At 48.4% G+C, this 26,876-nt stretch overlaps 1 protein-coding gene across 2 annotated transcripts in view; it reads right to left on the bottom strand.

Moving 5' to 3' along the window:
• The window catches only part of BRPF3 (bromodomain and PHD finger containing 3), a 34,627-nt gene extending 13,722 nt beyond the window's left edge, over window positions 1–20,905 (bottom strand). The window contains exons 1-9 of one of the 2 annotated variants that reach the window (XR_014295608.1): window positions 20,689–20,905; window positions 16,194–17,670; window positions 12,467–12,623; window positions 9,980–10,111; window positions 7,517–7,645; window positions 6,911–7,223; window positions 5,867–6,169; window positions 3,734–4,243; window positions 741–834 (exon numbers count right to left, since the gene is read on the bottom strand). Coding sequence is in view for 1 of the 2 variants with exons in the window: in XM_082639480.1 (XP_082495606.1) it covers window positions 741–834; window positions 3,734–4,243; window positions 5,867–6,169; window positions 6,911–7,223; window positions 7,517–7,645; window positions 9,980–10,111; window positions 12,467–12,623; window positions 16,194–17,644 (3,089 nt within the window). In the remaining variant the exon portion in view is untranslated. The remainder of the gene's footprint in view (window positions 1–740; window positions 835–3,733; window positions 4,244–5,866; window positions 6,170–6,910; window positions 7,224–7,516; window positions 7,646–9,979; window positions 10,112–12,466; window positions 12,624–16,193; window positions 17,671–20,688) is intronic. The other variant, XM_082639480.1, reaches the window with a different exon arrangement.
• Between the last annotated feature and the right edge of the window lie 5,971 nt (window positions 20,906–26,876).

The raw sequence follows: 26,876 nt of genomic DNA, 5'->3' as shown, positions 1-26,876 counted from the left end.
AGAATCCATCCAGTAGCCATGTGGAGGGACCATGAGGTCAGCCTTCAGGACAAGTCATTCTTCTTCTGTGGCACCGAAGGTCTCCCATTTGCAAGAGTCCCACACTCCCTGGTGTCTTGCAGAGCATACAAATACAGAGCAGAGATTCAATAAATTCTTAGTCGTGGAAGAAAGTTGAAGGTTCTGGCCTCGGAAATCCTCCCTCCAGGTGAAAGAATGGGAAAAGAAACCCATCCCTTCCCAGCTCAAAGATGGTAGAAGAGCTGGGGCCTTTGTCAGACTAAAAGGCAATTCCAAATTTCCTATCTGCCCATTTCTTATTCCTACACCACACTTCTAAAGAGGCCACTGCTATGAAGCCCCGAAAGGCAAAGGGCGAAACCATGTCTATCACTGGGTTATCTAAATGGGCCGGGGGTGGGGGTGGGTGGGGATTGGCTCAAATGCTAACTTCACTGGGCAATACAGAGGGTGTCCCCACCCTCTGGAGCCAAATTCAGCTCTACAAACCCTGTAAAACATCAGCACCACTCCTCCCCCCAGTCAGATCAGGCCTGACAGTCAAGGGTCACAACGTTTCCTAGGAGCTACCAGAGTCACAGATGAGAGGCTTCAGGAAATAACAGGAGTGTGGGAAGAAAAAAACAGATAAGCAGGAGGAGGTTCAATCTGCAGCTGAAAGGAAAATAAATGGAGAGGTGGCAGAGCTGCGAACACGGCTTTGGGACAAGTGTTCTTACCTGCAAGCTTCAAATGCCAGTCCACCACTGAGACCCAAACTACATTCTGAGTCAGACCCGCTTTCAGTGTGTTTTCCAAAGCCGTTGGTCACACCTGCCAAGGACACACAAAGTGAGCCTGAGTGTAGAAACCCCCCCTCCCCTGACACATGCTGCAGTGTGAGGCAGCCACCTTGGGAGGGCTCAGCAAGGAGGGGTGGAGAGGATGGCTGGTCCCTCCTCTTGGGAAATGGGTCTTGGGTGGTGGAGAGAACCTGATAAAGGTTTGGGGGAAACGTTGGCTAGGGCAGTGAGCAGACACTGCATTTACCTTCCCATCCTTCTGGGTTTATTTGAAGGAAAATAGCCCATAGCTCATTCCAGTTACTGTCATTTGACTACAATGAGAAATACCAAGACTACCTCACTCCGGCTGGCTCACAAGTCCCTGGATCTGCTTCTAATTTCAAGCCTCAATTATCAGGGAGTCTCCTCTGCCTCTTGGGAAGCCCACCCACCTTGCCTCTTCAGATAAACACTCACACACCCTATCCATCACACAGCTGGCAATAGCTAGCTTCATTCTTTTGGGATGGTGTCAGGGGAGGTTGGAGCCGGATAAGGACTGTGTCAACCACACCCTGAGATATCTAGCAGAGCTAGTCAAAGTTGAGGATGGGGGAACTTTTCAGCAGATCTAAGGCAGACCAGACCTTCCTGGGATGATGGGGAGTCAGATTCCCTGGGTTCTAGACTGGGCTCTGAAATATGGGTCCCTTTTCCTCTTTAAGCCTTGGCTTCTACTTTCGTGAAGTGAAGGTAATACCTTCTTACTTATGGAGGATGCTATTAAGTATGAATGAGGGAAGGTCTGTTTACAGCAGGGAGCCCTTCAGAGGCAAATGAAGACTGTCTGGTCATCCCAGGGACAAGACTCTCACCTGCCGTGAAAGCTTCAACTCTCCTCTCTATCTATCCAATTCCCAACCACCATCCAGAATCCCACAAGTCTGACAGCTGAGCCTAGAGCTCAAGCGCTCTAAGTCACATATACCTTAGCCAGAAAACTGTGAGGCAAGTCACACCTGTAAGAGCAGGTGTCTGAGCCAACATATCTGGACCCTAACCTGGCTCTGCCTCTAACATCATGACCTCAATTTAAATCACCAAAGTCTATTGTGCCTCATCTACAAAGGATCAACACCTGCTTTTAAGAGACCCCACTAAAGTTGTGCAAAAATATTCCTGGGTACCAGGTAGCTGGGATGGTGGAGGAGAAACAGATTCTAGCCCCCAAGCGGTGGGCCCTCTCAGGTTGGATGAGCCTGATGTCTAGACCTATTTCCCAATAGCAGGATTTTTCATTTTTAGTGCTCAGTGCTGTTTGGCTGTGCCTGATATAACTGAGAGGATGACAATAATAACTGCTACCAACTACTGCTATATACCAAGTGCTTTATATAGGCTACTTCCAATCCTTAGAGCCCCACAAGGAAGGTGTCACTAGCCCCATATTAGAAATAAGGAATAGGCTCACAGAGGTTAATTGATAGGCCCCAGGATACACAGCTAGTAAGAAGATGGGATTTGAATTCAAGTCTGCCTAACTCCAGGCCTCAAGCTCTTGACTCTATATAAACACCCTACTGCCCTAATACAGGGAAGCTTGGACCAGACAGGAAAGGAAGGTACTGCTGGAAACAAAGTATTAGGTAGGAAGACAGAAAAGCAGAGAAAAGCATGTGCTGACCACACAGCCCAAAGCCACCACGTAACAGGACATGAGGAGCAAAAGCCAAGAGCAGGCCCCTCCCTGCCAAGTGAGCTGGCCTTCCATATCCCACCAAGACTAAACAACTCTGTCTGGTGATGGAGGCCCTGCATGTCCAGGTCCACCTTGCCCACAGCATTGGCTCCTGATGCCCCTCTTCGCTTTGGAGAAGGAAGCCCCTCTCCAAACTGTCCCTCACAGGGACTCTATCCTTGTTTCCACACACCTGGGCCTGAGCCCTTTGTTCCTTTCTAGTCTGTCCTCATCCCCAGGGCCAGCTTAGGCACTGTCTACTCATGAAGCCTTCCCAACTCCCCCAGTTCCTGTTCCCTGAACACCTCTAGCAGTGCCGTCACCTGGCACATAACCACAGACTGTCCAGCACTGGGATATCTCTGCACCTCAGGACACCACCTAGTCTCCCCACTGGATGGTAAACTCTCAGATTTGGACCTGAGTCTGATTTACTGCTCCCCAGTGACCGGCTTGTGTTGGACATGCAGTAAGGACTCTTTAGTGACAAGCCCCTATTACCACCTCTGAGACCCCATCTCCTATGATCCCTTGGCTCACTCTGCTGTGGCCACATAGGTTCCCTCACTGTTCCTCAGACATGCAAGCGTGTTTCCACCCCCATGGCCTGTGCACTTGCTAGTCCATCTTTTTGGAACGTCTTTTCCCCAGATACCCAAAAAGCTCACACCTTCAGCTCCTTCAGATCTTTACTCAAAAAGCCTCCCCTGGCCACCCTCTCTAATATCACCTCAGCATCCCCTCTCCCCCATTCCCTGCTGGACTTTTCTCCACAGCTTCTAATATGAGATACAATTTACTTATTTGCTTTTAGTCTACCTCCCCTACAAGAGAGGTGACTTGTCTGTTTTATTTATTGATTTCCCCCCCTATACTTTAGTGCCTACAATAATGCCTGACATAAATATCTGATGAATAAATGAACTAAAATGAAGGTAGGAACCATTTTATCATATATAGCTCTATATGCTGCTCAGGGTCAAAGAGAGCCCCAGACACAAGCTGGCCCTCTCAAAACACTTGCTCAAAGCCCATTTCCCCAGGCCACTACTCGTGTACCAGGCCCAACTGTGAGCTACAGGGCCCTCAGTGCTACTACTGGCATCCACAGGGGCCATTAGGGAGGCAGCTGACTGGGGAAGGTGTTGGCTGGCAAGGCAAAGCAGGAAAGCAGATGAGAAGTAGCGAGAGAAGTCACAGGCGAGGTCACCTGTCTCCTCCTCCTGCTGGGGGGACCTCTCCCCTTCGCTCTCACTACAGCTCCTGCTCCTTGGCCGCTTCCGGGAGTGCTGTTCATCCTCGATGCTGGTGGGAGACGCAGGAGAGCCCACTGCGCCATGGTCCTCGCCGTTCTCCAGGGCCCTGTCAGGGCTCCTCTGTAGCTTAACCCCATTCTTGGCCTTCTTGAAGAGGACTGATGTGCGACGGCCCACGCCACTGAGTGGGGCGCCAGTGGGGGATGTATCGGGGGTCATGAGGGACACTCTATTGATGCCATTGTCACTGAGCAGGCGTTGCAAGGGCTCGCTCCCTAGCTGCAGAGGTGATTTTTCCAAAAGCTCATCTTCTTCCACTTTTCTTGGCTTTGGGAATCGGCTTGGAGGTTTGCTATCATTGATGGGTTTCAGAGTGGGGGGATCCGGAGGGGATTCTTGCTCAGACAAGGAAGGCGCAGGCCCAGTAGGCTCCAGGGTTGGTGGGGGAGGCATTTTGGAGTCATCTGTTAGAGAAAAAGAGAACCTGCTTGAACATTTTAGAAAAAGTCTGCCCCTACAAGCCAGATAATGACACTGATAACTAAGAACCAAGAGCATAGGCTATTAGAAGGTTTGAGACGCGTCTCAAGTCTAAGGTGAAGAGAAGGTAGGACTAAGTTGTGCCTACACTAGTAGTTCTAAACCCTGGCTATGTATTAGAGTTACTTAGGTAGTTTCTTAAAAATTCCAATGCTGAGGTCCCACCCCAGACAAAATGAAACCAAATAGCTAACGATGGATTTTTTTTTTTTAAAGCTTACCAGGTGAGTTTGATGAAGTCAGGGTTATAAACCACTGCCCTACACCCAAGAAAGCCCAAAGCCCCCTGCTTAATCAATAATTAGGTAAGTCTCAGCCTCACAGATTAGGGGTCTACAACTCTCTTTAGACCCAGGTGTTTTCCCATCTGTCAATGTATTTTGTTTCATATCACAAGTGAAGCAAGAAGGACAAGCAGAAAGAAGCAGCTTACAGATATGAAAAAACGAGAGCAAGGAAGTTAAATCAGTGGTTCCCGAACATGTCTATTCAACCTCCACCTTAAAAAATGAGACTTTCAAAACAGAGCTCAGATTTCCCTAATCTGAATTTCTGGGAGATGAAGCCTAGAAATTTTTTGAAACCTCTAGAAGCTGCTGCAGCTGGTTCACTGGGCATGACTCTGCACTGCCTTAGCCCAGGAGTGGGGATGGATATGAGTGGCATGCTGACTGCCACATGGGAAGCTGGCAAGGGTCACAATGGACATGAAGCCCTCTAATGCTAAATCTGACCTCTCAGCCACATCCCCGCTCTCCCCCAACCTAAAATAAAATGGGCCATTCCCTGCAATTTGGCCCCTTTTCCTCTGGAGATAATTCCCAATCTTCTTGATTGTGTGGATGACAGGCCCTCCTGAGCTACAGGCTCAGATCCAAGGGCTGGTAAGAGGGAGACAATTCTGTCCCCAAAGAAGTGGAGAGGATGGAAAGCAACTCAGGTAAGGCACCTGGATCTCTGAGAATCACTTCCCCCAGCTGTCTTTTGCAGTTCTGGGCTTTTCTGCTTGGAATGGGCCTGTAGACTTGGCCAGCTGGGGTCAAAGCCATCAGCCCAGACCATCCTTAGGGTCTTTCTTTCTTTTCTATTCCCCCACACCACAACCTAACCTGCTCTAAGAGCCTCTCTACATGATGGTATAAGTTGAACTAATATTTAACTGGTATGTGCAATATGGCCATACCAGGTGCAAAATATTGAAATACTTCTTTACAAGTTAGTAAACAGCTACTGGGCCCCGGCGTCTGAAACTCCCTGAACCCACTCACAATCCAACAACTAAATATCTGAATCAGAGGCCCTCAGGAGCCCCCTCCAATATAACAGCCAACATCTACTCTGACGGATGAATTTTGGTCTCTATGTATTGTTAAATATTTTTAGTATCATCCCTGGGTATGCATGAAAGTGTGACCCCTCCCAGGGCTTTTGCTTGCCCACGAGGGTCACACCTAGAGTTGGGGAAGGCTGTTCCCACTACGGGATTTCAGCTTAACCCTCCCTTACCCTGGCCCGCAGCCCCTGGCCTGCCCGTGACTGTCTCTCACCTCTGTCCCCATCGTCTTCTGGCTCCTCCTGCGGGGCCTGCTCCAGCACAGCCACATCCGTCCGGGGCCCTGCTGGCAGCTCCCCATTGGACACAGTCTTGTTTAGCGATGCCAGCTGCGGTGGTGGCGGCTGAGCCAGCTTCTGCCGAAGTGCATTGATCTCCCGGCGTAGGAGGCGGACACGGCGGGTCCGGGCCCCACTGGACCGCATGGCACTCACCAGGTCCAGTTTTTCGAGCAGCTCCTTCAGCTGCACCTCTGGGGACAAGTGGGCCCGGTTCTCTGGGATGAGGATGTTGTCCACTGCCAGGGAGAAGGGAGGACAGAAGAAGGGGCTGAAGGACCTGACCAGCCCAGGGCAAAGGGAAGGGCAGGGGCCAATTCCTTCGGATGCAAAATATTCTCCTGGAGTGCCTGGGCCAGTGGCTTCCAGCAGCGTCACTGTGGGGCCTTGGCCCTGGCAACACCATTCCCAGGAGGGCAGCCACAGGGACAAGGTCAGAATCTGGGAAACACCTGCAGGAAGCAGTTCACAGTCACGATTACGGGCTCCGTGGAGCAGGCACAAGGCAGCTTGGCAATCCCCCGGCCTGAGTGACTGTTTGGCTGCTGCCATCGAGAAGCAGAGAGCAGGGGCAGGCAGAGTAGGGAATTACAGAGGCAATTCCATTTTTCTGATGCTCTACCTGCACTCTTCTGAATGAGCCAGACATACACCAGCACTGCACTCCTGCTGCCCATGCTCCAACGCCACACAGAGGGAGTCCAGGAAAGAAAGACCCTTGGTGAATCTTTAGCTTTTCAGACAGACAGCTAGTACCTGATTCCCCTTATCCTACTATTCAAGAAGTGCTCAGGGAATTGACTTTAACCCTCGGAACTATTCCAGCCACAAGCACATGTACCCCAGCCTGTGCCTGTCCCCAGCTTTGCTCCTGGAGTCCACCCTATAGCCCCAAGGCCCATCCTGATCCCTGGCTCTCTGGGCTCTATCCCTGTGCCTCCTCCTGGCCCCTCTCCTCCCTGCCCGTCCAGGCTTCTCACCGTCTTCCCAGGAGAAGCGGTAAAAGTCCTCCAATTTGGGTGACTCGGGCAGGTGGGTGCCCCTCTCGGGGTCATAGCCGATGTTCTCTGCCTGCCGCCGGGCGTGCCGCAGGATGGCCCCTCCCAGGTCCCGCAGGCGGACAGCTGCTCGGTGGAAAATTGTGTCTTTAGCATTATACTTCATGCAGTTGGTAACTATAAGGTTAAAGTCCTCCTCAAACTCCTCCAAGGTGTGGTACAGGTGGGACTCCAGCTTCCGCCTCATAGTAGAAAAATCCATTGGCTTGGATATGAATTCCAGGTAATCTGGAACCTAAACATATAAAACCTGTACAATTACAACAACCATTTACTAGCCAAACAGGCGCACCCTTCAGCGGCACTCTTGCCACCCCATTTTCTGGCTTGGCCATGCCAGGCTCACTCACAGCCCCAGGGCCCTGGCCCACCTTGGCCTGCTGAGCCCTCACCGTGGGCAAGTCTACTAGCCTTGCCAGACACCCCCAGGTTTTGTACACCCTGTGGCCCAACCCCTTCCTAGCCTACTCAGACCCTATTTCCATTTCAGGCGGGGCTCACTGCTCAGGAAGTAGCGGGGGAACTTGCCTCACTCAGGTTGACGGGCTCGGCAAAGATGTGTGCGGGATCCTTCTCCTGCAGCAAGTCCAGTGTTGTCCTCAGCAGAACGTTGAACGGCATAAGCTCCAGCTCCATGGCGGCCTGCTGGACCTTGACCTGTGGGGGAGGTGGGGAGAAATCAGGACACCCCTCAAAGAGGCACCAAATTTTGCTTGATAACTTGACTTTCGCCAGTTGTGTACAACAAATTTTCACAAGATAGTAAGCTGACCACTATTTGAGGAGTTATCACTGAACTTTTAGCCTAGAAATAATGATACCAACAGCTACCACTTTGTGAACATTTCCTATGCATTCAGCGCTATATCAAAACTTACAGTAATAATAGTTAATACCTTTATTAGTCCTTACTAAGTGCCAAGTAATGTTCAAAATAGGTACAAATGAGGTATTTTACCAAGAGGAAACTGAGGCACGGAAGGACTAAGTAAGTGACTGGCCCAAGGTCACACAGCTAATAAGGGACAGATTGGGATTCAGAGTGTATGCTTTTGACTACTATGCCACACTGCCTTTCTACTTATATTACCTCAGTTAATCATCACAATAACCTCGAAGGAGAAACTGTTATTATCTCCATTTTACAAATATGGAATCTGAGGTTTGAAAAGAGTATGATGAGGAGTTACTAACCCAAGGTCACCTGGCTAGAAAAGAACAGAGACGGGACTTATACCTAGGTATGACTTAGTCCAAGAGGCACATTGATGATATAAAATGTCCCTTGGGCCAGAATTCCCAACTAATTGGCCCTTGGACCACCTAGGTCGGCCTAGGGTGACCAGGGCCTCAAGGCTCACCCCCTTGGGTGGCAAGCAGCCTGACATATTTGCAGCAATGTGCTATACAAATGTTATTTTCCATGTGTGCCCTAATGTAAAAAGGTTGGGAAGCCGTGTATTAGACTAGAAGTTCCTGCCTCTTGGCTACATCAAAACAGGCCTGCCTGCATCCCCTGCCTGCTTCCTTTTCCCTTACATTTCTCTGGACCAGAAATGGGAAGAGAAGCTCGGCTGTGGGACCAGGCCTGGGACGGCACAGGCAGTTTGAATCCATAGACAAGGTCCTGACATGTCCTCCATGCCCACCTGTGCTAAGTATGGCAAGAGCTGCCCAGTCTCAGCGGTGGAAACTCGGGCCACAGGACCGTGAGAGAAGGGCTTGTGCTGGGGCTGAACAGTGTAGCAAAGTTCGGAGAAAGAGAGAAAGAACATCTTTAACCCAGGCCTCTGAAGCATGAGAGTAACAGCTGCTATTCCTGGACCAGAGAGAACAGTTTTGGCATTCAGTTAATAGTTTTTGCTCACTGTCATGTGCAGAGTGCTGCCGTAGACACTTCAGGGAGGCAAAGAGTATCAATGATGATGATGATGATAGCAGCTGACACTTCTATAGTCTTATTATGTGCCAGGCACTGTTCTAAGCTCTTTATATACACTAAGTCATCTAATCCTCACAATCTTATGAGATGGGGTCTATTATTACCCCCATTTTATAGTCAAGGAAACTCGAGGTATAAGGAGATAAAGCAACTTAATGTCATACAAGTAGTAAGTGGCAGAGCCAGGATATAAACGCAGGCTGTCTGAATAAAGACGCAGACGTAGAGAATGGACTTGAGGACGGGGGAGGGGGAAGGGTAAGCTGGGATGAAGTGAGAGAGTGGCATGTACTTCTATACACTACCAAATGTAAAACAGATAGCTAGTGGGAAGCAGCCACACAGCACAGGGAGATCAGCTCGGTGCTTTGTGACCACCTGGAGGGGTGGGATAAGGAGGGTGGGAGGGAGAAGCAAGAGGGAGGGGATATGGGGATATATGTATACGTAGAGCTGATTCACTTTGTTATACAGCAGAAACTAACACACCACTGTAAAGCAATTATACTCCAATAAAGATGTTAAAAAAAAAAAACAAACGCAAGCTGCCTGATGCCACAGCTCATATTCCTAATTCCTAGGCTACACTACCTACCTCAACATTCCCCATGCTCAGAGGCTTAGAATCTCCTTGAAGAGAGGTTGGAAAATTTAAATGATTCAAGACTATAAGGGTTTAAAGGCCAAGTGAGAAACCCCAGAAGCTCCCAGGTCAAAGGTGATACTCATAAGAATGGCTTGAGAAGCTCTCCAAAACATAAGGCCAGGCTCCCCCCGCCACCCCGAGATATCCTGAATGAGAAACTCCAGGGATGGGCCCAGGCATAGGATATTAAGCTTATGCCTGAGGCCACCAGGAGCTAAACTCCCTAAGTTCGAAGCCATCAGCAGCACCACACCCAACGCAGAGTAGGCAGGCCTTGGAGCCCATAGTGCTGGGCAGGAAGGTAAGAAAGCTGACACCAGGCAGGGTCTCCTGGGTCTCCTGAAGCCACACTGACAGTAGGAGAAAAAGATCTTGAACAAGAGCCGTGGGGGCTCCTACTCACCTGCTCCCGCTTGAGCTTTTCTCTTTTCCGAATCAGCTCAATCAGCAGCCGTGCCCGCTCCAAGTCGTGCCGGAGTTTCTGCCAGTATTTCAGCTCTTCCTTCACTGCATTTGTCTTCTCGTCCTGCTCCCGCTGCAGGAGGGAAGGGAAAACATAGAGGAGCTGTGGGCCTCCTTCCTGCCCAGAGTCCTCTCTCTGCTCAAGCCTCCTGGGGCCTCAGCAGGTAAGAGCCCCATCCCCTTCCTGGACCCATGGTCCCGGAGAGCCCTTCCACCACCTCTACAACCCTTCCTCCAGTGCTTCCCCAGCCTTATAACAATGTTTCTTCACTATAGCACAATAACCATTGCTGGGATGAGAGCTGGGACTGCTTCTCCTTACCCCCAGGGACACCAGAGAGCAGCTGTGCATCCTCAGGGCTGGAAAGAATTTCAGAAGGAAACTAATAGACACCTCAGGGTGGAAAGAATTTCACCCTAGAGCTTCGACTTGGCTAGAAAACAAAGCGAAGTTTTTACTATGAGCTTGTGCTTACTGACTTGAACATACTTTAAAACACCACCACCACCACCAAAAACGTGATTCCTGCCCTAAAAGAGGTTACAGTGTAGTTGAGGGAAGAAAGAGGCCCAGGGTTTGATATGCAAGGGCACAGCAGCATAAAGACAACAAAAATTGATTGGATAAACTGAATATAAAATGCTAACAGGACATAAAATAGAGAAGATCTCAGTGGATTGGGGTTAGGTCAGGGATTCCTGGGGCGAGCAATCTTACTAGGGTTTCACATGTAATGATGCATGTGGATGAAGAAAGCAGTAAGAAAAGCCTCTTTTGGAACCGAAGGGACCACAGAGCAGAAGTATGAAGGCAGCATTAGTGATTCTTTGCTTGTTGAGAAAAACGGGCTGGCCAGAGCAGAGAAACTGGAGAACCACAAAAGCCAAGGAAGACCCAGGATCCAGCTGGCAAGAAGCTTCAAATGCCAGGCAAAAAAGCCTGGACGTGGCCTGCCTGGAGAGGGGGAATATATTCCGGAAAAGGAAATGACAGGATGGAAAATGGTTAAGTGTGTAAGACAGTACCAGCTGTAAAGCAAAAAAAGAATTAGAGGCTGGAGACCACCTAGAAAGCTACTGCTGAAATTAAGGGGGCATGGGTGAGCATGGTAGCTGTGGAATGGAGATAAAGGGCCATATACTGATAAATCCCCCAAAACAGATCAGGGGATGATTAACTGCAGCTCCTTATGGAGGAAAGAGCCAAAAGTAACTCAAAGGTGGGCAACATCTGAGGTCAGGAGGAAGAAGGTTCCATAACAGTAATGGCGAAATACATTTACGGAGATGAAGGAAGATAATGAATTCAGTTTCCAATATCTGAGTTCAGGAAACAACATCTACACGGACATCTGTAGTTCCTCTGCCCCAGAGGGACCGAGGGCAGAAAAAAGGGAGGGGACAAGACAAGAAACCTGGAGCTACTGCTACACAGTTATTGACAACTACGAGAGTGGACAAACTCTCCAAGCCAACAAGGAGGCAACAGAGCCCCTGGGAGTGTTACCACTAAGGGGTAAGAATTAGGATCAGCACAGGGTACAGTCAGTGGGGTAGAAGGGGTGGGAAATGGTGTCACAGAGAAGCTGTAAGACAAAGTGATCGTGGTGTCAAATGCAGTCCAACAGTCTATAAAGTGAGAATCTGAGGAAAGACTTGCTTGGCTGGAAGGGGTCACTGATGTTCTACAAGAAGCTACAGGGGAGCAAGCAGACCATTTCAAGGAGAGATTGGATATACACTTTCCCTTCAGGACTTCAGTTACAAAAGGCAAAAGTAAAATCAGACAGAAGAGAGGGCACCAGAGTCATGGGAAGGCTTGCCTCCTCTCTGGAGTAATGGTGTGGGAATATTTAAAGGCAGAAGTAATGGAACAAGTGAAGAGGCAGAGAGAACTAAATATGTTTTCTAAAAGTCTCTCAGGAGGCCTCCACCATCTCGGAAAACACTAAACATGCAGCAACTCCAGTTGCTAATGTCTAAAAGATCACCCCAACTGGGCAGGCTGTGCGCTACAACCTAGATGGTTAGTGTATTTTTTATGGAACATTTAGGCAGATGGCAGTATGGTGTCTTAAGGAAAGTATGCCTTTTCCTAACTTATACAACATGGTCACCTGACTCTCACTCAGCCCACTTCTTCCTTTCTGCCATATCTGAAGGGTTTTCCCCAAGTAGAGGGAAAGCTGGGCTTGCTTTACACTCTCCCCTAGAATTTGCTCCAAGCCAAGCCTCTCTCATCTAGAAGGGCTGCTGTCTGGTCTGAAGAGCTCCACAGTCCTGGAGGTCACTCCTGGGATGGACCACCTAGAGAGGTGATGGCTATAGGCAAAGGCCCCGCAGAGGGCTCAGGGAGGGTTGCCCCAACCATCTCTCCTTCGTCACTCTCCACCTCCCTCCACTGCCCTCAAATAACTACTTCACCTACCTGCTCAGCATTCCTTTGGGACTGCAGGTGGGAGTGCAGGCGCCGTATGAGGGGGACACCGTTCCGTGCCTGCCGCTTCAACAGCCAGTAGTTGTGAAGCCGCTGCATGAACTGGTTTTTCCTCTGAAAGGAGAGACCACTACAGATCTTGTTCAACCTTGAGTAGAGGCAGAGGGAAGTGAAAGACAGGGTCAGTGGGCAGCCCAGATTACAGCCTCCTATTCAGACCCCCTGGTTCATTTCTGAACCTTATAGAGGAAGACAGAAAAAAGTAGCCAAATGCCTCACCTCAGAGAAAGCCTTGAAAAGGACAGCAAAGTTAAGCAGCTCAGATTCAGCATGGGATATTTCACTTGATTTTCCACCTCCTGCCTTGCAGTCCTGATCCTCCAAAAGAACCCTCCCTCAGGAACCCTGACCCTATAGTCCTGGACTCCCGAGACACAGGTCTGCGCCCCAACACCCCCACTCTTCTCTTGATAAAGGCAGCAAAAGAGAACAGGAACTTGCATAAGCTGTGGGCAAAGCGGTCACGATTTCCTGCCCCCTATAGTTAAGGGTCCCACCAGACCAGGGAGTAGTCCACAGCCAAGCTGGAAGGAAAATTAGTAGGAATACAGCAGGCTACTGCCTTCTGAACCCAAATACAACCCTTTGGAGTTGTCTGACCTCTGGTTTTTCATTAAAAATCTCAGCAGCCTAAAAATGTCTAATTTTGAACCAAATGAAAAAAAAATGGATCTAAAGATGTAAGAGGATAGAGAATCTGAAAATTCAGCTGGCTAGACAAAGAAAGATAAGTACTGTATGATAACGCTTATATGTGGAATCTAAAAAAGACAACAGGGGAATACCCTGGCAGTCCAGTGGTTAGGACTTGGTGCTTTCACTGCGAGGGCCCAGGTTCAACCCCTGGTCAGGGAACTAAGATCCCACAAGCCGTGTGGCGTGGCCAAAATAAATAAATAAATAAATAATACAACAAGCTAGTGAATATAACATAAAAGAAGCAGACTCATAGATATAGAGAACAAACGAGTGGTTACCAGTGTGTGGCAGGGGGGTGGAGGGCAATACAGGGCTGGGGGAGTGGGAGGTACAAACTACTGGGTGTAAGATAGGCTCAAGGATGTATTGTACAACACAGGGAATATAGCCAGTATTTTGTAATAACTACAAATAGAAAGTAAGCTTTAAAAATTGTATGAAAATTAAAAAAAATTTTTTTTTAATTTAGCTGGCTAAACTGTGCCAAAAGAGAAGTCTGGAGGTCAGTGTTCAAGCCAATAACACGTGGCGGGGGAGGAGTGGGAAGGGAATTAATGAGCTCCCACAGTCTCTACCATAATGCCCAAACTTCAACGTGGGTCACATTATTCCATGTTATAAAAGATGGAGAGGCAGCTTAGGAACTGAGGCTGAATACATTGTCAAAGTCACTAATGCAGCTAAAAAGATGGTGAAGCTGGGCAGGATTTGAACTCATGATCTCTCTGCTACAACATTTGTGTTCCGAAATTGGTTAAGCAAGGCCTCAGTGCTCCTGTGGCGTTTCCTCTGCTTCTTCTCTTCCTCTTACTCCACTGAAAGGAAGACAACTGTGGCTAAACAAGAAGGTGGAATCTAAGAAGGATGTTCATGTTGGGCTAGACATTGCTCACCCAGGCCTTGTGCCTTTCCATGGTCAGACATTCCTGCCCCAAAGCCAAGCTTACAAAATCAAGGCCTAGGCCTTTTCCCAAAGGACAGATCCCCCCAACACCCATGCCAAGCACACCTGCCCAGATGCAGGCAGCCCCCTCCCTCTACAACCTCTTGGCCATGGAGGGTCCCAACAGCATTTGTGCAAGTGGGGAAAAGAATAATAATCAAATAGCAGTAGCAGCAGCAGCCACCATTTATTGAGCGCTTACTATTTGCCAGGCACTGTGCTTTACTTGTATTATCTCATCTATTTCTCCCAACAACCCTATGAGGTAGGTTCACTTACAAATAAACAAACTAGGGCTTCCCTGGTGGCGCAGTGGTTGAGAGTCCGCCTGCCAATGCAGGGGACATGGGTTCGTGCCCCGGTCTGGGAAGATCCCACATGCCGCAGAGCGGCTGGGCCCGTGAGCCATGGCTGCTGAGCCTGAGCGTCCGGAGCCTGTGCTCCGCAACGGGAGAGGCCACAACAGTGAGAGGCCCGTGTACCGCAAAAAAAAATAATAATAATAATAAAATAAATAAATAAATAAACTAAGGCTGAAAGAAGTTAAGTGACTTGCCAAAGATCACACAGGTAGTTAGTGACAGAAGCAAGATTCAAACACAGGTCTGTCTGGTTCTTAGCCAGCATGCTGTGCTGGCCCCTGTAAGAGACCACCTACAAGAGCAGACCTGACAATCAAAAAGTCTAGCCCCAGGGCATAACCACCCTACAGATGAAGACTAAGCATGGACCCACTGACCTAAGGGAGGAGGGGAGCCTAGAACAGCTCTGTGACTAGAAGGCCCATTTCCAGTTGACTGAATCTAACTCCAGCCATGGTTCACAAGAGCCTCTCCCTCTGGATCTTGTCAGCTCTTGTGTCTTCCTTCCAGACCAACAAGTCTGGTTGCCTATTTCCCTCATACAACTCACTCTCCACTGCCCTCCAGTACTCCTTTCTCCCTATCCCTTATACCAAGAGAGACAGACAGCAGGAACAGAACCTAGAGGCACCACAAGCCCCAGCTTGTCCAGGGTCTGTTGCTTTACCCCTGGTTCCTTCCAGCCCTTAGAACAGGACTTGGCATATAGTAAGTGCTCAATAAACATCTCATTGAATGAATAATGGAGTGAACAACTTTACCTCCTGTGACCGCAGTTTCTTCATCTGGGGGTGTGGGAGAAGGTGCAAGGACTATGTTAGATGAATAATCTCCAAGATTCCTTCCTGCTCTAACACTGTATTCTTTTTAGTGAACATCATCAATGAGATGGGCCTCCGCTGGAAAATCTTCCCTGCCTCTTGCTTGTCTGCCAAGCTCCCATCCCTCCAACAGTGCCAGCTACCTCTCTGATGGTTTAAAACAGGCACAATGGTTTCTCTACAGATTCGGTGGGGGCCAAGGCAGCTTAGTTACACAGCAGAGCTGAGTGATTCTCAGGAGGAGACATAGCATATCTTCCCCACATGACCACCCCCTTACACAAAGTCCCCATCATTCCCAGGACAGAGCTTTCTGGAGAGCAGGTACCTATACTGACCCCTTGAAACAGTGGTTCTCAATCGGAAGTAGTTCTATCCCCATAAGGTTACTAGAAACATATGTAGGGAGGATCTGAGGTTGTCACACAGACCAGGCAATGAGGGAGGGGATGCAAATGGCACTTACAGACAAAGACCAGGGATGCTAAACATCGAGAAATGTACAGGACAGCCCTAATAATGAATTACCTCCTGTCCAAAATGCCACTTGTGCCCTGTTGAAAAATATTACCTTAGACATCCTGTCACCTGGGTTCCTAAGCAACTTAAGTGTCTGTCTCACCTTGAATCAAAGGAAATACATTGCTTTGAAGGGCACAGTCAAAACCACAAACCAGGCCAGGCGAGCCCACGGTCTAAAGGAGAAGTCTAAATTTGAGAGCACAGAAGAGAACAGGTATTCACCAACCTTGGGGAAAGAAGCCTGGCTCAGGGCCAACACCAGCCCGAGAAGAAATCATGAGTCCCTAGGGAGCCCTCCTGGGCAGGCTCACCTGTAAGAGGGTATCTGTGGGACAGTGACCATGGGGACAGTGGAGGGTGTGTCTCGGCCCACTTCCTCTGGCTCCTTCTTGATCCTTTGCTTCAAAGTCATCTTGTTCTTCTTGGACACTCCCTTGAGGGGGCCGCCTACCCCACCTTGGCCTTCATCTTCCTCCTCCTCTTCTACCTCTTCCTTCTCTTCTTCCTCCCCACAGCCCTCCTTCAGCCCTTCTTCGTCCCCAGCCTCACTGAGACTTCCTGGGGAGTCGCCCTTCTTCCTAGCAGTGGCGGCACCTGGCGGCGAGTGGGCCTCACAGTAGGCGGTCTTGCGCACTGTGAAGATGGTGCCATTGAGGCTGGTCTCACGCATAGGCTCAATCTTCATGAAGAGCCCAGCCCGCTGTGCACACGTCACATGGAAGGCCGTGTAGCAGTTCACCTTATGACACTGGATGGCTGCACCCAGCCCCTTCTGCTTGCAGATATAGCAGGTTAGTTTCCAGCGGGCAGGTGGGATATTGTCGATGCCCTCAATAGGCTCCAGGAACACGGTGTTAGCAAAGCAGACTTCAGGGATCCAGATGGCACACACCACGTGGGCCCAGTGCCCATCGCTGGTCTGTTTGAAGGCGCCACCCTTGTTGGGGCAGAGGACGCAATCCACAGGCCGGGAGGGAGACTGCAGGCAGCAGCGGCATAGCCACTGGCCCTCGGGGATGTAAGGGACGCCATAGCACTCCTGGTGTACAGCCAGGTTGCAGATGTCACAGAAGAGAATGACGTTGCTGTTGTGGCATTCGTCATCCAGGCATACGCAGCAGTAAGCATCTTCGTCAATGAGTGACTGTTGGGCCCCACTGCTTCGACTCTCCAAGTATGACTCCTTCTCAAGCCGGTCCACCAGCAGCTCAAAGGTATCTGCCGACACCAAACTGTGCCCATCTACTCGCCGCTTCTCATTTACCATGTCCAGCCAGGCAAGGTCCTCCTCATCCATGTCGTACTCTACTTCTGCATCCAGATCTTCAGGTGGCTTCTCAATGTAGCGGTAGTAGGCAGCAGGCAGCGGGGGTGCTTCTGGTTGACTGCCTGAGTCCACCATGCGGAAGCTGGGTTGCGGGAGGTGGAAGGAAGTGCCGGATGCATGCTTGGAGCAGGACTCCTTCTTCTTGCCCTTGGATGAGGGTTTTTTGGACTTGACAGGGAACTGAGGCTGCTCACTGTTTTCCTTGTTACTGTTGCATTCGGTGATATCCTGGGCGGTCAACTCATCCTCTGTGATGATCTTGAGCGGGTCATAGATGCTAATACGATGCAGACGTCCATCAATGTCCACCTCGACGATCCGCTGGGCCTGGGCATATGTCAGGGTCTCCCGAGTGGGTGAGCACTTCAGACTATAGGGGGATGGGGAGCGCCGGCCCTCGGCATTCTGCCGTGACTTCCGGCGAGGCTTCCTCATGGCACCCGGGAACCAACAAGACAGGCCTAAGGAGAGGAGGCCAGGAGACTGTGAGCCAGATGTTCAGGCATGCATGCATTCATTCACCCTTCCATCTGATCAAGTGGCCACTGAGCAAACTGGCTATTCCCTCTGTCTGAACATCCTGCCCCTCAGGTATCCACATGGCTTGCTCTTTCACCTCCTCCAAGTCTTTCCATAAACAGTGTTTCTCAGTGAGATCTATAACCATTGTATCCAAAATTGCAAATCCTTTTCCCCCACCAGCAATCTTTCTCCTGCTTTATATTTCACTATAACACTCACCAATTTTTACTGTGCTATGTAATTTATATATTTATCATGTGTATTTGTTTCCTTCCTCTAGAATGTAAGGTCCATGAGGGGAGGGATTTTTGCCTGTCTTGTTCACTGCTGTAACTCCAGCACCTGGAATGGTGCCTGACTCCTAAGTAAGCATTCTATAAGTGTTAGCTGAATGAAGTGAGAAATCAAACACTCATGATCCCTGCCCTCAAGGAGCACTGTCTGATTGAAGAGACAGAAAAGTAAACACAACAGATCACTACAGATCAATGCAACATGGGGAGAGAGCTAATGTTCTAATGAGGTACATAAGGCTGTGGGACAGCTAACTATGGAAAAGGGGGGTGGTGGTTAAGGCTTAGGAAAGGAGTAAACAAGAACAGCATCCACTTAAAGCTCTACACATGACCTGTGACCCCATGGGGGATCAAAAATCCACAGATCTAGAGCCCTCTCCCAACCCATCTTACCATGATCCATGATCAGAAACCCTATCCCCAACCATGCCCAGGGGTGAAGGGGTAAGGCACCTGAAATGTCTATCGCATGTGGTCTAAGGACTTCAAACTACAATGTGCAGGGTATTCTCTGCAAAAGGCAGCATTCAGGATGCATTGGCTAGTACATCTCTAAGTAGAAACACTGGAAGCTCTGGGAGTGGCCCCAAGTGGCCTATGTGGGACCCTCACTGGACCTAAAGCCAAGGTAACTGGGGCAATATGTGGGGTAAACTCTCAATGCATCTGTTACTTCAAAAGCCCCTCTCTCCCAAAATACATCCAGTCCACCCTTGTGCAACAAAAAGAAAGCTCTAAATTTTTCCCATTGTTCTCTGGGATGGAGGAAATTATGACAAGCTCACAAGGAGCTGCGGTCACAGTTACTGAGGCCATCAATACTAAGAAAGACCTTTGGCGATATGGTGCCCTGAGGTGCGGGCAGAGACTTGGAAGGGTATGAACAGAGAGACGATTTCAAGGAGAAAAACAGAATTTGTCACCTTGCTTGCAGGATCTACCATCTTTATAAAGTGGAGATGGTGATGATAACGTAGCACTCTTTCACAAACTACAAAGCCCTTTTACTTTTAACAGTTTTCACAACTACCTTGGAAGGCAGAATAGATATCCTCATCTCCATTTTACAGATGAAGACACAGAAACTCAGAAAGGTGTCACTCCCCCTAAAGTTGGTAAGTGACAGAGCTACGATTCAAACCCAGATCTTCTGATCTGCTCAAGCCATCTCACTAGGACATAAGAACACCACAGAGATGCCATGGTTTGGTACAAAAAGAGGCTCTGAGGCAGTCCAGGTTCTAATCTTGGCCCTGCGTGACCCGGAGAAAGTCACTGAAACGTTCTGTGCCCGCACACTCCATCAGTAAAATGAAATTAATAAAATTTATTTCTTAAGGGTTGCTATTTGTTAATAAGGTATTCTTAACATCCTGATTTTAAAAGCCTTCCAATCCCAAAGTCTGACTGAAAGAAACAAACAAAAAACAACTTGGCTGAGGCACAGTGCCAGGCAGGCACAAACCCTATTTGGAACCAAAGGAAAGAGAATCATTCGCAGAAATTCTGTCCAGGCTCCAGAGACCCTTGGCCACTACATGCCTGACAAATGCCAACTCCCTGGGGGTGACCCGGGCCAACAGACCTGCTTTATTATCCCCACCCTGTCAAGGGCATGCAGACCCTTGCAGAGGTGTGAAAACCTATCTCAACAGTAACTTGAAATGGTTCAGAAAGGGGATGTAGCTCCTCCTTTGTCAAAGCCACGATATATTCCTCCTCCCTACCCGCTACCTCCTAGGCAACTGGAGTATCTCTCAACCAAGCAGCAAGTATCTACAGAGGCCTCTGCTGTCCTATCCAAGCCTCTAGACACTGGGGGGCCAACTCCAGAGGGGGAAGGGCTGCTGCTGAGGAAAACGAAATGAGTTTCGCCCTCAAGGAGCTTACAGTCTAGTTTTTTGGCGGGAGTTTCTCATCCCACACAGCCCTTCCCACATACACGGCTCCAAATACCTCCAACACCCGCAGAGGTCTACCCTGCATCCCCTGAGCCCCCACTCGCCCACCCCACCCAGGTCCGCGAAGAATAAGGAGTTTCTGCAATTAGACTGTTCCCCCTGCACCCCACACGAGATACTCATGAGACAAGTAAGGACCCCAGCCAAGGCTCCCGCCCCTTTAAAGGGGCACCTCTTCCAGAAAAATCCTGACCCTTCGGAGAGGAAAGGAGGGAAATAACATCTCCTCACCAGAGGGGAGGGAGAGAGCGTGCCTGAGGCAGACAAACGCGGAGTCCGACCCTCAGACAGAGAAAGCTAGCGCCTGCGAAGAAGCGGGGCACAGAGGCAAGCACCCATTGGCTGCCTCACCTGCCCGTCTGGAGGAACCGGGGGCCAAGGGACGCTCAGGGGGTGGAACTCTCCTCTGGCCTGACCAATTGGAGAGCGTGGCGGGGGCGGGGCTCGGCGGCTCGGCTTCCAGGGCCAAGGGGGGAAACAAGATGGCGGCTGCGGGAGGGGGTCCTCGCTTTTCAGCTCCCCCCTCACCCGCCTTCTCCTTCTCCGCTGCCACTCTGGCTCCAGGAAAGAGCTTTCGCGCCGCCCCCGCCCCGCTCGGGAAGCCCCTCGCTTCCCTCCCCCATCCCGCGCAGTCCCTGGTCTCCGTAGGCCCCGCTGCCCCCGCCCCCGCTCCGTCCGACCCCGCTGCCGCCCCCATTACCTCAGCAGCCGGCCCGGCCCCACCGTTCGGGGCTCCTGGGCGCGGGCGGGCCGGCCGCCTAGCAGGTCGGCGCGGCCCAGGGAGCGGAGCGCGGCCTCCTCCCGCGCTGGCCTCCGTGGCCACCGCCGTGCCCCCTCCCGGCCCGCGCTGGGGCCCCGGCCCGGCCGCCGCCGCTCCCGGGGGAGGAGGGGGAATGGAACCGCCGCCGCCGCCGCCGCTGCCGCCACGGAGCCCGGCCGAGGGGAGGGAGGGATCAGCCCCCAGGCAGGATCCGCCCCTCCGGCCTCCCCCCCCTCCCCCCGCCACCTCCACCCCTTCCCTCGCTCCCTCTCTGGCTCCGCGGGCTCTCCCGCTGAACAGGAGCGAGAGCGCGAAAGAGAGGGGAAACAAGAAAAAAATCCCCCCGCCCGTGCCCGGCGCGGCGGCGGCCGGGGCGGCGCGGAGAGGAGCGCGGAGCCGCTGCCGCCACAGGGCACCGTCCCCTGCTCGGCCTCACGGTGGCGGTGCGGACGCGGCAGGGGCGCGGAGCAAAGGCGGGATCTGCGCCCGCCGCGGCCCCGGCTCACGCCGACCTGGCTCGCCACTGGGAGAGTCCGACTAGAGAGCTGGGGGGCGTTCGGGTCCAGCTGGGAAAGACGGGGTCCCTAACTCCTTAGAGTGGTTAGTCATCCCCTCCCCCAGCCCTGCGGGGGAGGTGGCTAAGGTTTGGAGCAACAACCCCCCTCCCTGAGCTAGAGGGTCCCTCCAAAGGCTAAGTCAAGAGCAGTCATTGAAGACAAAACCGTTCTGTAGTTTCTTGGGGGTGCAGGTGCCTGCAGTACTCCCAGAAAGTCGCCCCCTTCCCCCCGTGCTCCAGTCCGGAGGACAAAGGTCTATCGATGTCCATACACTTCCCCAGTGAGGACAGCCGGGGAAGACCTGCCTCTGTTGTGTAAAGGTGAGCCTCTTATTCCCCACGAGACGTCTTTCTTAAGAAACAGACTTGACTTTTCGTTGTGTGCCATCCTCTCCCTTCTGTGTTTAAAAAGAGTAAACATAAAAGAGTAAACAAAAGTTTGACGGTCTACTTAAGAACGTCTGGTAACTCGCTTGTCAACATAGACATGGGAAACACTGTCTCCTTAAACCTTATTTGGCTAGGAGTCGGTTAATTTAATGCAAAAGCCGCTTTATAAAAGATGTTTGACAAATGGCAACTTCAGACTTTCAGATATAATCAGCCTGGCTTTTGCTTTGGTAAATAAATTTAAGAAGAGAAAAGGGCTCCTTTGCCACCCCTCTTTTGCCTATAAATTGGAAAGCTTACCTCATATGACCGAAGTCTTAAGCACCAGTATTTAACGATGTTTATAAAGGATGTATGGATAGACTGCCTTTAAATGTGAACATGAATGACATGTTTTGAAAGCGTTTCCTCTGCCCGCGCTGGTGGTGTAGCTTGGTAAGACTCACAATTTCTTGCTTGGTTCTGATCATCAGTGACAGATTGTAGAGTCAGAGGATGAGGATAAAGGCTTAGGATCCAGGTCTTCCAAATGCTTAAACTTAACGAACTGCTACTTTTGAAGTATAGATGTTCATTATCCTAAGGAATTTAAACATATTGTGTTTTGGATTTGAAAGTTTGATAAAAGTAAGGAAGCTAATTTGTATGACAAAGATGTTTTCCTGATTACATGGTAGCACCTTCTGGCAAAATGATAGAAAAAATACTTCATGCACCAATTTTTTTTTTAAAGAAAAAAGGACTGGCTTGTGAAGCTAAGCAAGGACAGGGCATTGTTTTGAAAGCTGTGAAGGTGAAATAGTATGAATTAACGTCAAAAGGCTAGGGAGAATAATCATTTGGAGGGAAGGTGTAGAAGGAAAAATGATTAATTGTGGAAGGGAAAGCCCCAGAGGCAAGAGAATATTACAATTACTTTTAGTTAAAGAAAAAAAAAAGACTAATAGAAACAAGAACACTGAATTTCATTTCTTGTTCTTTTAAAATGTGAAATATAACCATTTCTACATATAACTAGTAACTTTTATTTCTTGATGGATGTTCTCAAAATTTATTTAGTACAATTCCCATTTGTGTGATTGGGAGCTTTTTCCACTAAAGTTAATGAATAAATACTTTGAGGAAAGGTATTGGTTTCCATTTGTAACAGTAAGTCAAATAATTATTTAAATGCTGTTGAAAATGCATGTTAACCTGATACATATGATTTCCAGGTTTTTCTATTCAAAGTTTTCATAGAAGACCTTATTCAGCCTAAATGTTTTTCTTCCATTTTCAACTTCCATTTTCAACTTCCACTTTCTTAATGGTAACTTTACAGTTGTCCTCGCTTCTATTTTTGACATTTGGAATTGGTTTCTGTTAGTATAACTGCGCACATAGCCAGTTCACTATGATGTAATCTTAAATGTAACATGGGACAATTATGTCATTAAAAACAAATTTGAGGGCTTCCCTGGTGGTGCAGTGGTTAAGAATCTGCCTACCAATGCAGGGAACACAGGTTCAAGCCCTGGTCTGGGAAGATCCCACATGCCGTGGAGCAGCTAAGCTCGTGCACCACAACTACTGAGCATGCGCTCCAGAGCCCGCGAGCCACAACTCCTGAGCCCGCGTGCCACAACTACTGAAGCCTGTGCGCCTAGAGCCCGTGCTCTGCCACAAGAGAAGCCACTGCAATGAGAAGCTCGTGGACCGCAACAGAGTAGCCCCAGCTCGCCGCAACTAGAGATGGCCTGTGCACAGCAGCGAAGACCCAACGCAGCCAAAAATAAATAAATAAATTTATTATTTTTTTTTTTAAAAAACACAAAAAACAAATTTGGAACATGTATCAAAAATCCCAGAGGCACTAAATTTAATTCACTTTAATCTTTAGGTATTGTAAATAGTTTAAATTCACCAGCCCTTGGCCTTTCCATTAAACCATTCAGCAATTCAGTTCAGCAGAGGCACAGACCTTTGATTCCCAATAGTAGTTTTTAAAATCTTCCATTTCTAAGTAGACACTAACTTAATTTGGAGCAGGAGACTATTTTACCACTTAAACCCAGAAAAGGAAACATGAGTACAAAAAGTTTCCCCCTCAATTTTTTTTTCAGCATCTCAGGATATCTTTGTCAACAATTTACTATTATCATTAGTTTACCAAGGCAAGAAACCTCTGAAGGGTCAGATGCAATACCCACTGGATTAATAAAAATATGTGTAATGAAAAGAAAGTAGACTTTGAGTAATGGTTGAATGTTTTTCTTTTTTTTTTGCGGTATGCTGGCCTCTCACTGTTGTGGCCTCTCCCGTTGCGGAGCACAGGCTCCGAACACGCAGGCTCAGCGGCCATGGCTCACGGGCCCAGCCGCTCCGTGGCCTGTGGGATCTTCCCAGACCGGGGCACGAACCCGTGTCCCCTGCATCGGTAGGCGGACTCTCAACCACTGCGCCACCAGGGAAGACCTGTTGAATTATTTTTAATAGAATATTCCTTCCTTAGACTTTGGCTAAAAGAATTCTAAACCATACGTAGGAAGAATATGGGAGTTTGAAATCATTGTGATATTTTTATGCTTTAATGAAAATGCTGTAAGAATATAGTTTGCTTAGAAAAAGGAAAAAATTTATGCTAACAACAGGCTTTAAATTGAATACCACACCCTCTAAATTTAATTGCATTCATTTATTCCTGTAATAGACATTTATCGAACATCTGTGTGTCTAACACTGTTCAAGTTGCTTTGGAAAATAATGACAAAATCTCAACGTAGGGCACAGTGATCATATGTAAATGTAGAATATATTTTTCTTTGCCTTGAGTAGCGTACAATCAAGAAGCAACCTAGAAATAACTAGAAAATACATGTAGGAGAAATCAGATAAGGCAGTGAACAGTGTAGAGCCACCGCTATTCAAATGGAGGAGAGGAGACTTCTTTTAGCCTGGTTTTAAATAGTGATGGATGTGAATTGGCGAAAAGAGTGTGGAATGACATTATTAGGTTGGTGACAGGGCAGCCCAGGCAAAGGGACAACATGCAGGGAATAATAAGGAAATTACCCTAGCTGGTCTGTATGGGAAGTTATTAAGAAAGAAAAAGTTGAATTGGATATGGCAAGGGTATAGGGATAATAAAAATAATACCTAACACTTACGTGCAAGGTACTGTGCTCAATGCTTTACCTACTGTATTTATTAAAAATCTTTGTTGCACTTAGAAAACAAACTAGTTTAATTAATAAAGAAAATCTATTGATTCTCATAACCAGAAGGTCCAGGGGTGCATCTGGTTTTAGGTAAGGTCAAGTCAAGAGATTCAGATTACGTCATCAGGACATAGTTTCTTGCAGTCTCTCAGCCAACCCGAACTAATAGCTGTGGCCAGAAAGACATGATACTCTAATGAGGTGTGGTCATTGTTCACTACCAGAATCAGAGGACACGGGCAGGAGATGATTCTCCAAAGATATAGTGGGCACTTGCACAAAGTAGGTCCAATATGCATGCTATATCTCATTTATCAATTTGTAGCTCTGTGAAATTATTATTATGGTCCCCATTACACATAGGATAAACTAGAGCAGGAACAGTATTAGGTAACCCAGGAAGAATTTATAGTATTTGTTGTGAAAATAAAAGGGCATTAACCAGAATGGTGGAAGAGACTGTAGAGAAAAAGGAAAGGGTCAAATCAGAAATCAGAAGACAAATAAACAGTTTTATGAATGATTGGACATAGGAACAAAGGAGAAAATCAAAGATGAATCTAAGCTCAAACTTAGGAGGTTTTGACGATGCTAGTATGGTCATTGCAAATTAAGAGGTGGCAAAGGGTTACTCCGGAGCTCCTTTTGGGTCTGAGGGCCTGAGGATTGAGGAAATGATAAGTCAGCCCAAGTTATCTGGAGCCCCTTTTAGTCACACTAAAATACATATTCATTCAATAATTATCTGTGAGCTGCAGGTAAGGTTGTATTTTATGCCTGTAAAGACCACAAAGGTGAAAAGGCTATGCTGTCACACTTGAAGTCACTTAAAATCTAATCACAGGAATAAAGCAAGTATATTAGTAACCAGAACATGCAATGGGATATAAGCACCTCAAGAGAGATGCAAGCAGAGTGGCATGAGAGTTAGAGATGAAAGAGAAGAGGGGAAGGCTCCATGAAGAAGGTGCCAATTGAGCTCCACCTTAAAGCTTGGGTTGAGTGTTAACTAGGAGGATGGTGGAGTGTGGTCCAGGCTGAGCACCATGAGCAGAGAAAGGTGGGACACCATAATATTGATTCAGGGGACAGTGGGTTATCCCGTTTGACCAAAAATGAGAGACGTAAGAGAAAAGACTGGAAAGATAAAGTCCGAGCATGGAGTCTGTTTTATAAGGAACTGGATGTGGTAGTTCCTCATGATTTTTAGAACAAGGAAATGGCTTGAATAATTCATGCTTGAAGATCCAGTCAGGCAAGAGAGTATGGTACAGTATGGTTTAAATTATCCACCTAGTATGGCTTACATTATCCTCTTTGGACTTGAATTCTGGCTAGAACATTTTACCATATTCTTAGTGAAACGTTAAACCACAAACCTAAAAGTAAATAGCATGTGGCAAGTGTAAATTGTTCAACCTGATTTAATGTCCTTTCATTTCAACCTTTAATTAGCATTTCTGTTAAGTCCTAAACTTTTAATCATGCGTGAAGTCAGGACACCATAAAATACGTTATTTCCATATTTTAACAAAAGAACTGACCCTGCAAGTAGCCACCTATTTGGTATAATTTTACTAAAGAGAGAAAATGAACAAAAATAATAGCACCTAAAATAAAAAATAATAGCATCTGCCAAACCAGAACCTGCATTTTAACAAAATCCCCCTAGGTGATTCATATATGTGATGGTTAATTTTATGTGTGAAGTTGACCGGGCTAAGGGATAGCTGGTAAAACATTATTACTGAGTGTCTGTGAAGGTGTTTCTGGAAGAGATTAGCATTTTAATTGGTAGACTGAGTAAAGAAGATCACCCCTAATAGTGTGGATGGGCATCATCCAATCTGTTGAGGGCCTGACTAGGACAAAAAGGTAGAGGAAGGTTGAATTCGCTCTCTGGTTGAGCTGGGACATTATCTCCTCCTGCCCTTGGACATAGGTGGTCCTGGCTCCCACGCCTTTGGACTTGGCGGAGTTATACC

Source organism: Mesoplodon mirus (genome assembly GCF_964341445.2).
Source record: "Mesoplodon mirus genome assembly, chromosome: 12".
Taxonomy (NCBI): domain Eukaryota; kingdom Metazoa; phylum Chordata; class Mammalia; order Artiodactyla; family Ziphiidae; genus Mesoplodon; species Mesoplodon mirus.
This window is presented reverse-complemented; position numbering and strand designations above follow the sequence as displayed.